This window comes from Cryptotermes secundus, unplaced genomic scaffold (genome assembly GCF_002891405.2).
Source record: "Cryptotermes secundus unplaced genomic scaffold, Csec_1.0 scaffold1894, whole genome shotgun sequence".
Taxonomy (NCBI): Eukaryota; Metazoa; Arthropoda; class Insecta; order Blattodea; family Kalotermitidae; genus Cryptotermes; species Cryptotermes secundus.
In genome coordinates this window covers 1,072,181-1,085,961 of record NW_019718027.1, presented here as the reverse complement: position 1 = coordinate 1,085,961, position 13,781 = coordinate 1,072,181, and the positions used below count along the sequence as shown (strand labels likewise).

The following is a 13,781-nucleotide window of genomic DNA, read 5'->3' as shown; positions in this document are numbered from 1 at the left end:
GCCACCGATGCCCTAGCCACGCGCTATGCACTGGTAACAGAATAGTAACTATGTGGCTACAGACGAACACTCAAGATTATGGTCACTTGGGACCGCTCAAACTCCTTCCGGAAACGTCTCCCGAACCAATCTCACTCCTTCTCAAACAGACAATCTCACAAGTTATGTACCAGTAAGAAAGTACACCTAAACAAACAGACAATCTTTTCAAGTCCCATCCGAAGAACTCCGACGCTCTCGCAGTAAAATCAACAGACTAGCAATCTCCTACACCATAAAATTTCCTAACCTCTGATTATCCGACACTGTACAGCGCTGTATACTTTAAATAAATAGGTGGCAGCATCGTAGAACGATCGTAGAATGAGTTCGTGCGTGCTACACAAGTGTAATCTGAAACAAACGTTACTTTTTTGCCTGCATGCTATTAGTCGAAATTATACTTAGTGATTCTTGTCAGGTATGGAAGCTATTTGAAGATTTCTTTATCCACTAATTTAATAAACTTGGTTTAATCGACTTCAGTCAGGCATACTTTTAATTTATTTACGGAGTTGGCTATCGTGACCGTCTTGACCGTCGTGACGGTGCTATAGCTTTTTTTTTATTCCCTATGGCAATGTCTTGTAAAAGATCAGTAACTTTGCCGTATTTTATGTTCATCCACACGTAACTTCTGTAGAAGCTGGGCAGCCGAAAGACGCGTCGTGATTTATAAACCAAACAAGTTGAACACGTGATGGAAGTGTACATTTTGTGCTTGTCTGTGATTTTGTCAAAGTAATTTTACAGGGTGGAATGACGTGCTGAGCAGAATTTGTGCCTCAGTACCCACAGTACCTCATACAGAAACCTACTTTCCGCTACTTGCTTCAGAATGGCAGGGTGCCATGTAAGGTTATGATACAGAGACAGTGTCATGTGTTACAACATCAGACGGAATTTATCAGTTTGTAAGTTTCGCAAATTCCAAGGCTGTAGAGAGTTGGTTATGTGTAAAGTAGAACATTGTTTACCTGGTAAGCAAACAACCCAGAGGTTTTCTTTTGCTGACATTATAGAGGACCATATTATTTCACCTAGATGTCTTAGAATTTGATTTCTTCATTGTAGTTTGTGACATACAGATCACGTTTTTCAGTTTTTATACCAACTGCTTAAATGCTGTACAAACCTTGTAATGGATTTAGCTCGGATAGGTAAATAAATAACAGACCTATGTGTCACAGTAAAATCTTGTGTCACATTACTTGTCATTTGAAATTTAGGGCATAAATCTTTTGTGAACTAATCCCTGTTCTACACCAATGTATAATTTGGCATTCACCAGAAACAAATATATTTTGTACACCATGTGGTGTTATTTTAAAATGTAATATAAAATGAAGAACCGCCTCTGTGGTCTAGTGGTCAGAGTTCCTGGCTACACATCAAGAGGTCCAGGTTTGATTCCCGGTGCTTCCAAATTTTTCCTGAGAAGTAATGGGTCTGAAACAGGGTCAGCCCCCGGGTGATAATTGAGGAGGTATTTCAAGGAAATAGCGGCTCCAGTCTAGAAAATCGAAATTAACGGGCAAGGGGATTTGTTGTGCTGACCACATGACGCCTCCTATCTTCAAAAGTTTCCACTAACTTTGCCAACAAGCAGTGGTCGCTCGGTTGGTATAGTTCGCTTGCGGACTAAAATCACGGAGTTTTGTTTTTAATATAAAATGAAGGTTAAAAGTCAGTAAAAATGAGAGCTCACCATGGATAAATTAGATGAAATTGGTGGGTATGCTTGAACATTTTCCACAGAAACTTCTCAAAGACGTCAGGTAGCAGATTGGAGTTTCATGTTTCAGTGCTCATTGAATGAGAGGAAACTTTAGTGTGCAGACATGAACTTGTTGTAGAGGTTCCAGGAATGTGTGTGTAACAACAGGTACCATTTGTTGCATCTGTGTGACCTTGGGTGATTTGGTATGAGAGTTGCTGATTATAAGCTTTTCAGTTCCATAGGCGACCCAAGTCTCAGTGACCTGGGCTGAGCAGGAGGAGGGTGTGAGTCTTCTACTTGGTTGGAATGGCAGTTTGTGATAGACTAAAAGATAATAGCACTGTTCTTTACCATAACTATCAGATATGTTGAAGCAGCAAACAATTTCATCTCTATAGTCTGGCCTTGTAATTGTTTGTGTTTATTTTTGGAGGGATATTTATGCAGAATAGATGGGGAAGGATAAGAGGAAGAAAGATGGCAGTAGGAAACAAGCAGACCCCTCACTTCCCATTGATGTTGGTTCTGAACCAAAAGCTCAGCGAGGGCCAAGGAACAGGGCATCTCAGGAGCAAAACCTGAAGGATTGCAGCAAGAGTGCTGATAGTTCATTAAGAGATAAAATCTCAGATCATTCAACTTCACAGTCTGATTCAAAGCCAGGTGAGACACCTCAAGAATTTTATTTTATGACCAGAGCCTAACAAGTATTTAATTTATATGTCTGTGAGGTGTATGTCAAACGGTTGTTATGTTCAGCATATATTACAGGCAGGTTCTATTATGCTGTGTTTGCACAGAGTTGATAAATTGAACGTATTGTTAGCATCTGCACTTGTAGTTGTTGGGTGGATATCTAATTATGGTTTGTAGTGGTTTAATATTACCCCTACTTTACATGAAGCTGTAATAGAATTTGATCAACATTTTTCACTGTGATGCGCAAAGTTTCAAATTTTACGCCCACAAAATATATTGTCGCGTATCGGGCGTATATCGCGACAACTTCACGCCGTATTTTATATAGCGAATTTTATTTCACATTCGCACTTACAGTCACCCAAATTACAATCTGACAATTACTGCTATCTGCAGTATCACAAATATTACACTCCAAATGCCAGAATACAACTGACTAGTTGCTGGCTAACTCGGAACTAACTCGGAGGTAGCTCGAGGACTCACTCGGCGGTAGCTCCAGGACTAACTGACTGACTCAGTACAACTCGGAAATGTCTTCAGTACAACTGAAGTCGCCGACTGCTACAGTAGAACTGACTGTGAATAGCCTTCGCTGCTCCTCATGTAGCCTCGATCGGACAATACTGAAAACGGCCACGTAATAAGCACCCTTGTTGCCTGGCGCTGTGTTGCTAGCAACGCTAGCGGTAGTAACCGCTGTTACTACCGTAACAATCCTGTTGCGTCACCGTTACGTTACCGTGTGGAGGAGGGGGAGGGGAGCGCTGACTCACCCGCCGCGTCACTGCTGGTGGGGGGGGTTCTCCTTTGCGCAACATGTCACACTATGTATTTCGGTGGTGTGTCTCAGCCCATTGTATTTTTGTGGTGAGGACTAGATGGAACTGAATATTGATTGATTTACAACATGACTATGATCCGTTCATGAAATCTGCTCAAACTTATAAGAAAAACATAAGATATTGTGATATAATTTTCTAAAAAGCCAGTTTGAAGACCGAATGCTAGTTGGGAAGATGATGATGATCCGAATACATTTGAAAGTTTGCGAACACACCAACACTGATAGTGAGGAAACCTCACCTCCCAGGAAAGAGAGGTGTGTTTATCACCCTTTTGCAATGCTTCATCACATGACATAATTTTATGTTTATGTTTTAAATGATTCATTTATAATTCTAGTTGAAGTATGTGAGATGTCACTTTATTAATTAAGTGGAGACTCCGTGAAATACTTTGTGGTGTGCTTATTTAGTGATACAAGGGAGGTGGGATAGTGACTGGCTATGGGCTGGCCAACGGAGGGATGGGACAGAACTATTGGGCTTATTTTGGACTTTATCCATCGTCTAGTATGTGGAAGGGTCCAGTGATCGAGACTAGCTCATTCTAACAGGCCCAACCGAGTAGGTTTATCCTGCCCCATCCACCTGACTACAGAGACAAATCCAGTCTCCGAAACGTTGTGGTCTTTTGTCTTCCACATACCAGACGATGGATTAAGCCCAGTAGTTCTGTACAGCATACACCATCGTCAGAATCCTTTCAAGTCTATTGGAGGGGTTGGAGTTTGAGTCCCAGTAGAGTTTTCTCTTCTCCACATTTTCCAGACTGACTCAGGGGCCCACCCAGCCTACTATCCAATGGGTACTGGGGGCTCTTTCCCTGTGGGTAAAGCAGCCAGTGTGTAAAACTGACTATTCACCTCCAGCTAGTTCCAAGGTAAAGAGAATATGGATCTATACATCCATTCCCCCATATGCCTTCATGGCGTAGTGCTTCATTAGTTAAGTACAGGGACAACTTTTCCTTTATTTAGTGATACAGTATGTCTATAGATATGTGTTGAAATTTATTAACTGTATACATTGTTATATTTGTGCTGAATAGTCTACTGGATGACGGGTGTTGTATTTGGAAAAGGGAGTGTGCACGTGTACTGCTTCTGTAGCTATTGCATTAGCCAACATGAGTTCAGTAAGTCGGATTTGAGAGCTTGGAATACATCTGTTTCTTGAAAGATATTAATAACTGATGGCTCCATACAGGACTGACATGTTTGTATGTCATGACATTAAAAAACACAACCAAAAACAATTAAGAAGGAGGGAATGTATAAGACAGACCTAAGGTGTTTCTCCTTTATGAACACTGCAGAGACTAAGCAAGTCCCTCTTCACAGAGTTAAGTGTTACATGCTCCGTCTTATGACACTAGACATGTTGCAGAACGAGAATTGAAAATTGAAGAGAATTTACAAATAGATCACATGTTTTGTTGTTTTTCGAGTATGGATTATAGTGCATGTTGCTGCAAAGTGGTAACAGGTGAAGTTAAGCAGGCATAGAGCTACTCATGCTGAATATTTCTCATCAGTATCATGTCAGATTATCTCTGGGTCCCATCTGGTGAGCTGCTGTGTACATTTCTGGAGTAAAGACACTTCCAATTGAAGTGTTCCTGAAAATATTGTATACGTTAAAAATACGTAAATCAAGAGCTAATTTTCCGTAAAAAAATAACAAAAATTGCGGGTTTCATGCACAGACCAAGCTAACCCAAAGGGTTATAGATATTTATTCACGTAAGGTGTGTTCCTTGGTTTGTTGTTTTATTTCAAATTTTATGCCATGGCTTTTGTTCTCTTCAAACCATACAGTCATTTGCTGAGTTTCTTGTTACTGATCACATAATAATTTGAAGTGAAGACTAAAATTACATGAAGTAAGAACTTTCCTGTTACTGATCTTCCAAACTTATAAAGTGAGAACTAAAAGAATTCAATTTTATAAGTGGTACATGTTCTTCAATCATGTTAAACCAGATTCTCATAAATCAAGAAATTTCTATGTATTATATCTGAGAAATTCAGTTTTATTTTATAGTAAATTATTTTTTAGGAATGTATCTGCTCTCATGTGTCCAACATTCCCACTGGATATGATACTTTGTGTGATTTAAGATCCACGTAATACAACAGAGTTGTTTGCCAAGCTGAAGAGAGAGACTGATGATATTAAAGCTTTGAAACACCAGAAACCTCGTCGGAAGATCTTCAGCAACTGGGCAAAATATGAAGAACCACTGCCATATCTGGATCATGAAGTAGAGTTACAGGGTGCTGATTTTGAAGCCCTTGTGAAAGCTCCTCTCTCAGGTCAGATGATTTTAAGTGCATTGTTAGTTTGTATTTTTTATGTTACATACCAAAGTAGCTTGTTTAACTATTTGACTGTTTGCCAAAAAATGGTTGCTTCCTCTGCATGAGTTGAAACAGCTGAAATGTTCCACTTTAGATTCTGCATATTATGTTTCAGTTGTAACAAAACAACTTTAAGCAGTAGAACAAACATAAAATTGAAGATCGTGTCTTTTGGTGTGTGATGCTTCATAGTCTGGTAAAATTTGGTGTTTCATAGGAATGTACTGCCCCTGTCTTCAGGGTAGAGTATAGAGATGGAGTCAGAATTATCGATATACACCTAGGTTATGTGATGTCACATCCCAGAAGATGGTACTCTTCATTGTGATGGCCATGAGCATTCACAAGTATAACATTTCTTGTTGTCCACATAGTACAGCAGATATCCCACAGATAGTTTATTCAAGATATTCATCCAATCCACACCAAGATGGAGACATATGAGAAGTCTTAATAAAAAAAAAGATTGTACAGGATTTTAGTACATTGTATGAATTGTTTTATTTTGAGGATTTCTTCTGAAATTTACAGTGCCATATGGAGTGTATTTTGTACATCTACAGTATAACCTCTAATTTATGAGCTCCTGTGCTATGAATACATAATGGAATGTACTTATTTATTGCTTGTTTAGCTAGTGTAAGTTGTTCAAAGTGTCTCAAAAGGAGAACAATCCCACAGGCACAGAATGTGTGCATTAAGTATGCAATCTGCACACTCAAAAGATGAGAGAAGCACTGGAAAGTGGAATGGTAGGAGTTTAAAGTTTATTTTTTGCTTGTAATTTATGTGTTTCAGGACATTTTCGGTTCAAGTCTGAAAGAACATGGGATGCTGATGTTACATCTCTGTCTGGAGAGCTGTTCTCATTGGATACTGATTTGCTGGCAGATGGTTTGGCAACCATCCCACTCTGTCAGAAATTAGATCTTCCAGTTTCTTTATTTTCCGTGAGTGTTACGGCGTAAATTGAAATGTTTTAAATAAAAAGATTTTTGTATTATTTCCAGAGGACTGAAGGTGTGAGAAATATATTTTGGGAACCTAACACATTCTCTGATCTTCATAACATTTTGGAAAATAAGTGTAGGAGAAGTGGATACAATTCTAGTAGAAGACTGAAGGAAAGAAACCACTAGGAAGACCCATGCATAGATAGTATTACAGTGGATGTGAAATAGGTTTGGAGGGTGTGGACTAGATTCATCTGGCTAAAGGTAGGGACCAGCAGTGAGATTTTGTGAAAACATTAATGAACTTTTGGGTTCCATAAAATACTTGGAATTTCTTGAGAATCTGAGCAACTGTTAGCTTCTCAAGAAAGGCTCAGCTCTATGGGGTTAGTGAAGTTCAGTTTAGTTTGGTTTAATTTAGTTCAGTCTTGTCTAATTTACTTAAGTTTACTCATAATTAAAAGTTCTTAGTGTAATGCAGACTTTATTTAAAAAAATGGTTCTCCTTAGTTCTCAGGCTGGACCAGTCATGCTGAAGCAAATGGTTATGCGGTTCAGTGCCTACCAAAATATGTACAATATCAAAACAGTGTTTGATTTGAGGTGCTCACAGCAGTGGTTGTAAGGAGTTCACTCATCTGAGATATAGTGCCATATGTTGAAAGTCAGCCAATGTTTCAGAGGGGCATATTACCACCATCTTCTAGGTCATAGAATAAGCCAAGGAGGAAATCAGCATGAAGCAGGTGGCAAGCAGAGCAATCCATTTACCAAACTTTTGGGTTTCTATAGGAAACAAGAGGGAACTGCAAGACAGCTCATCGTTTCCCATTGTCTCACTCACAGAACAGATTGAAGCAATAGAAGACAAGACAAGGGTAACTAGTTTTTTCCCCTGAAAAAGGCCACTATTGCAGATCTGGGAATGTAGGGGGGACAAGTAGTAAGGGTGTGGTGGCAGAGAACTGAGGAGGTTGGGGAAGAAGACATGAGCATGGGTTTTACACATGCAGTGGGGGATAAAAAGGGCAAATGTAGTGACAGGAGGCTGGGACAGGAAAGAAAGGCTCGAGAGATTTGAACACTAAATTCAGGAAGATTTTAAACAGAGATAATTGAACACTGAGATTATTGATCTTTAAACTCGACATGAAAGAAAATATTAAATTGTGGAATTTGGTTTTCTTTATATATTGTTGTAAGGAAATAATATGATCAAGGAGGGAAATTGTATATTCTACATACTTGGTCTTGAATCTTAAAATATACCATGCTAAGTATGTGGTTGCATAATATGTAAATGAGTATTCACATTAATTTGTTCATTTTCTACATTTGACAGTTCCTTGACATTTATAACCTCATGCTAATGTAGTGTATGTTAGAAATAATGGTTGATAAAATTAGCAATTTTGTTGTTTATTCAGGAAGCTGAGTTGGAGGATATGGATTACTGTGCAAAGCAGTGTGCAGTAAAGTATGAAACTACAAAAAGAACTTCATCAAGAAATCAAGGCAGAAAAGAAGGTTTAGATGCAACAGCTTGCAATTTGTTAAGTGCCCTGCTTATAAAGGAAGGAAATCCTGTGCCACCAGATGAGGATACAGCTACTAAGAAAACTTCTTTAGCACTGAGCTTTGACGTTGCACAAGCACAAGTGCAGAGCGATATTTTAGTAACAGAATCTGTAAATACGGATGAAATTATTAATAATAATAATAATACTAATACGGACCCTGATGTCAAGAAGATTTCAGAAACTGGTAGCATACCTGACATTAATGAAGTGACCGCAGCTGAGAAAGCAGATTTCCCTAAGACGTCATTATGCAAAGTTCCGCGAAATGAAGGACAGCATCATAGCATACCTGCAGAAGAAATTAATCATGAACCTGAATCATGGAGTAGAATTATTGCAGCAGCTGTGACACCTGGAACTGAAGTTTTTCATTCATCTGGAGCAGTGACAGCAGAGGTTAGAAAACAAGCAATACAGCAATCTGATTTTGAACAAACAGAACGTTTTCCACAATCTGTAGTACCACTGGACCAGCGATCTAGTAGACGCAAGTCCAGGGGTGAAGCACGGGCTGCGGAAGTCCAGAAAGTAGAGGGTCAGAAGTCGCAACGAACAGATGATTTGGATTTCCTTTTGTCCTTGAAGGGGCCTGTAAAGGAAGCCCAGATATCGAGCCTGAGGCCTTCTCAAGTTACTAAACCAACTCTTGAAGATGGTAAGTTAAGGTCTCCATTTCCAAGGCCCTTATTTTACTTGTACATAATATAAATGTACTCTATATGTACCATATTTATGTATATATAGGTCACTGAATTGTTTAGGTATCATCCATTTTGTTGTAGGAAATGTAGAACCTCTTAATTTTTTAAACATTTTTATTTAATTTTCATGAACTTGCTAATTATTATTTTTGTCAAATCGTGTACATTTTTCAGTATATGCAAAAGAAACTGAAGAACAGCCAAACTCACATTACCCCAGGAATTCTTCGTGACATGATATGCCTCAAAGTGTTTGACCGTACTTTGTGGTAATGGGTCATGTTTCATCACTATGGAAAACAGATGTCACTGCAGTCTTCCAGACACAGGTCCAGAGCATTGTGAAGTAATTTTGCTCTGTTTAGTTTTTCTATTGTTCTTTTAAGGACATTCTTCCTTAGTAGTTTCATAGTCCCTGCAGAATCAGTCTGCTGTAACTATGGGAATTTACTCAGATCTGGAAAATTTTAGAAGTTGTCACGTGAGATTGTACTTGTATATCCCTTAAGAGGCTGTGGTTAGTTCTTTGGCAGTTGTTTTATTCATGTCACTGCCGATAAGAAGAGGCTGTACTGCCATAGTCTTCCTTGCAACAATGAATGACCACACCTGGCCAATACTAGACTCCCACTTCAAATATCTTTCTACTGAACTATGAGGGCTTCAGATGGAGGTAAAAGAAAAAGTAAAGTGGTCTCTGTGCTACTAATTAAGCATTACACCATGAAGGTGGATGTGTAGATCCACATTGTCTTGACCTTGGCACTAGCTGGAGATGAGTGGTCAGCTTGACGCCATGGCCGTTTTACCCCTGGGGAATGAGCCGGCAGTTCCCATTGGATAGGAGGTTGGGTGGACCCCAGAGCATGTCTAGACTGTGGAGAAGAGAAAAATCTTGACCCTACCTGGAGTCGAACTCTGAACCCTCGGTCATCCAGTCCGTAGCCAGGCACTATACCAGCTATGCTATTCAGACTCCTCAGATGGAGGTAATGCTTTAAAAATACCTGCTTTCCACTGGCTTAGTGACTTGTCTATGAAAATATTCTGGCAATGTGGTAAAGAATTTTAAATTTAGAATTTAAATGGTCAAGGATGTGACTGATTTGGAACAATTTTGAGTAACCTTCATACCAGTCTTTTTTGCTGCTGTTTGTGAAATATAAGAACCTTAAAATTCATTTAAAATCAATCAAAAAAGAGGAAAAAGTTGAAGAAAGAAAGGAAAGATTCAAGCCAAATATGGGTATGGCTGCCAGCTGATTGCATGAAAAGTGCATCCTCAATCTTTGATTTATCTTTCTAATGTCTTTAGTGTGAATAGTGCTGGAACAGTGTACTAGTCGTATTAAGTGTCATGACTGGCTTCCACCCATTTGCCCTTGATATTTTAGAAAATAAGTTCTCATTAGTATTTTTATATTGCTGAGCATAGTGGTTTATTTCCGCTGCAATTTCTCTAACAAATTCTTTGCCAAAAATTTAACAGTGTTCCTAATTTCAATCATACCCTGTCTGCTGCTCTCATGTCCACCAGTTCCTATGACCATTTATCTTTGTGTTTTATAGTTTATCATGTCTTGCTACACATATCAGCATCACTAACATATACATTCTTGTCCATTGAACGGTAACTGACATTGCAGAGGAATATGCAGCCTTTGTCTTCAGGGTTGAAAACAAAACCGCATGAAACAGCTTGCTACTTGCTTCACGCTTGTTTCTTGCTTGGCTTGTTCTTCTGCCCTGAAGAAGGAGGCGGCATGTTCCTCCAAAATGTCAGTTGAATTTCGATGGACTACACAGCGTTATATCCCAGAAAATAGAACTCTTCATAACCACCACTGTAAGAATCTCAAATCCTACAGGTAATTTGTCTGTTTGTTAGGCTAATTACATTTGTATCCTCCTACACAAATGGTGCATCATTTATATAAAGAGACATGACAAATAAATATGTAACACAAAACATTTTCTGTATTTTGCTCTTTTTCAGGTTAGGTCTCTGACTTCACTGTTTTCTTATTTATAATGTTATGTGTACACGTATTGCTAGGCTGCAGGTTGGTAAACAAGTTCCCATGAAGACAGATTCTTGGTAAACAGGCCGTTGCTAGGTTACGCAACAATAGGTTGAATGTTTATAGCTCATTGCTAGGCAACTATCAGTGTGTCAATGGACTGGCGAGGTAGCTATCACGTGAGTTGTTTTCAGTGTGGGCCACGCCATGCCCAGTGCTAAGCAACAGAACTGCAGACACCTCTACTAAAATAGGTGTTTTCTGTGGAGTCCGTGGCGAAGGTTTATAGAGGACAGTGAAGATCGTTTGCAGTCAGTCATAGAAGAGAAGCCATGAATCAAGGACACAAAACCATAATGGAAGGGAGTCCAGAAGAGTGCAGAGCACTTGAGATTGCAAGGGTGAGAATGGAGCATGTCCGTAGTGTATTGTGAAGATTAGTTGAGTACAGATTAGGACAGAGGAGTACAAAGTGATTGAAGACAAGAAGACTTCATAGTGATTTTGAAGTGCTAGTTTCTATGTTGAGATCCATTGCAAGGAAATGACTAGTGAAGACTGGAATCCTAGTGCGTGTGCAACAGTGGACTGGAAAGTGTGTAAATCAGTAATATCACTGTATTAATTGTAATTAAGAGAGAGAGTGTAACCGAAGTACTCATAAATCCAATCATCCGAACTAGAACCCATAATTTTTGTCACACGTACCACCCTACATGTGACAATACTGCAGTAGGACAAAGTAGTTTTTGTGCTGTTTTTAAATCTGCCATTTTTGTTTTAGATGATGAAGCTGTTGGACCAGATTCATCCCAGTTTCCATGGGTGATACCACAGAAACAGACTGAAGACCTTGAGGACTGGCTGGATTCAGTGCTAGATGACTGACTGAAGTTTACTCACATAAGATAGCAGAACTGTTGCTTTTCTTCATCTATATTCTATACTCTTTAACTGTAATTTCAAAATTTACATCTGATGTCCACGACACATTTCTGCATTAAATATAATCATGTTCTGGAATATCATTACCAACAACTTTCCATATTGAAGAAAGCAGTCTTCTGGGATGTGGCACCATGTAGATATTGTGTTAACCAATGTTTCGGAGGAGCGTATCGCCTCCATCTTCACGGTAGAATAAAAACCGCAAGTGAAGAACCAGTGAGAGCAGGTACTGTTAGTCTGTTAGTACCTGCTCTGGCTGGTACTTTGTGTGCGTATTTTCTTCTTCTACCCTGAAGATGGAAGCGATACGTTCTTCCAAAATGTTGGTTAACACAATATCTACACAGTGCCACTTCCCAGAAGACTGCTTTCTTCATAGTCACCCCCGTGAAACCTTGCACCACAAGTGATGGCATGTGATCTTCAAAGGAGGTGAAGGCGTAGAGGAAACAGTAGTGTCATGGGTTTACCTCTCATGTTTACAAGATGTATTCATTCGCACAAAGTGAGATATTAGACTGACCTATTTTAAAGGATGCTATTTTGTTCGATGTAACCCCATGCACTTCAGTAGAAGTTCATTGATGCAGTGCTATGAGAACCTCAAATCCAACATGTTCTACTTTACATCTCTGCAGACTTGTCCATGTTTGTGATTGTACCCAAAAGAATAAAATATTATTTCTGAGTGTATGCCAGCACTCAAGGTGTGAGCTGTACCATTCCTTCAAATACACAGTATATGTGAGATTGTAATTTCTCACAGTAGTGAATATGAAGGTTCCTATTTTCTAGGGTGTGATATGAGGTGATTTGATAAAAAGGTACAGATGTTTCAGTGGAAACTGCTGTATCTGTTTTCAGGATAGATGAAGCAGTGTCCTCTTCTACATAAAGTTGGAGATAGCAGTTTCCTTTGAATTGTCAGACTGCTGAGCAAGAAATGTTGAATAACTTGGAGAAACTATGTGCATATTTAATTATTGTAAATACATTGTTTACATAAATCTGTGATAAATAAATTAATACAGAGATGTTTGCATTGTGTTTTTTTTTTCTTCTTCTTTTGAGAGGTATAACAGTTGGGCAGTTTCAAACTTTGTAACCCATTAACTGGATCCAACATTTCCAACCTGTACCACGTTATTAGCTAAAACTGAATATGCAGATGTTCAGTGTACACAAATTTGAAAAGGGATAAGATTGTGTTACCACTGTTGCATGCGTGAAGAAATATTTTTTCTTTCAGTTATTTATTTAAGGAGCTCCATATTACAAAAGAATATTTGAAATTTATGCCATTTTTATTGTTATATTGCCTTCTTCCTTGCTTGATTTATCGAAGCAACAACAAGCAAATGCATCCATGGGGTAGCATCAAAAGTATAGGTTACATTTACATAAAAGGCATAAAACATGAGGTATGAATTGGGCTTTTATGTAAAGATGTTATATGAAGTTTTACCAGTATCTAACAAAAGATACTTAAAATACAAATGAAACTTCATTTTTAACAACTGAAGAACTGCTGAACAGGTTTGTGTTAAATTTTATGTTGTGGGTGTTACTGAATGGTCAGTTTTTCCCAGTGTTTGTTAAAATCAGACTACAGTATGGGACACTGTATGTAAAGCTCTACATGCATTCTGCATGTATGTTGAATGTAACTCATGAAGTATTAATTAGTGGAGAAAAAGTTTAAAGCAAAAGCTTTGGAGAAAAGTGAAAAACACATTTTGTACTCCACACACACATTTTCCTTAAATCCCTTTTTCTTTTCAAGTAGTTGAAAGTGAGAGAACATGCCAGATTGTTGGGCAATGGATACAGTTGCTAGCTTCTTTGTGTTGTGCTTTGAGGGACCTTGCATTTGGAAATCTGATTACTGTTAATTGCACTCATTGTCTTCATCAGA

The 13,781-nt window shown here is 38.7% G+C and overlaps 1 protein-coding gene across 7 annotated transcripts; it reads left to right on the top strand.

The window, feature by feature from the left end:
* The first annotated feature begins 13 nt into the window (after positions 1 to 13).
* Positions 14 to 12,906, top strand: LOC111863373. Of its 7 annotated transcripts, XM_023849761.2 has the most exons (7): positions 14 to 460; positions 793 to 953; positions 2,193 to 2,422; positions 5,424 to 5,618; positions 6,462 to 6,613; positions 8,044 to 8,851; positions 11,703 to 12,906. In XM_023849761.2, exons 3-7 carry the CDS (start codon positions 2,212 to 2,214, stop codon positions 11,804 to 11,806), a joined length of 1,470 nt encoding a protein of 489 aa, XP_023705529.1. In that variant the 5' UTR covers positions 14 to 460; positions 793 to 953; positions 2,193 to 2,211; the 3' UTR covers positions 11,807 to 12,906. The 7 variants fall into 7 exon arrangements, with proteins under 7 accessions (XP_023705529.1, XP_023705441.1, XP_023705846.1 ...); XM_023849673.2 differs by lacking the exon at positions 793 to 953 and having other exon boundaries at positions 2,212 to 2,422; XM_023850078.2 differs by lacking the exon at positions 793 to 953 and having other exon boundaries at positions 2,207 to 2,422.
* Positions 12,907 to 13,781: the final 875 nt, after the last annotated feature.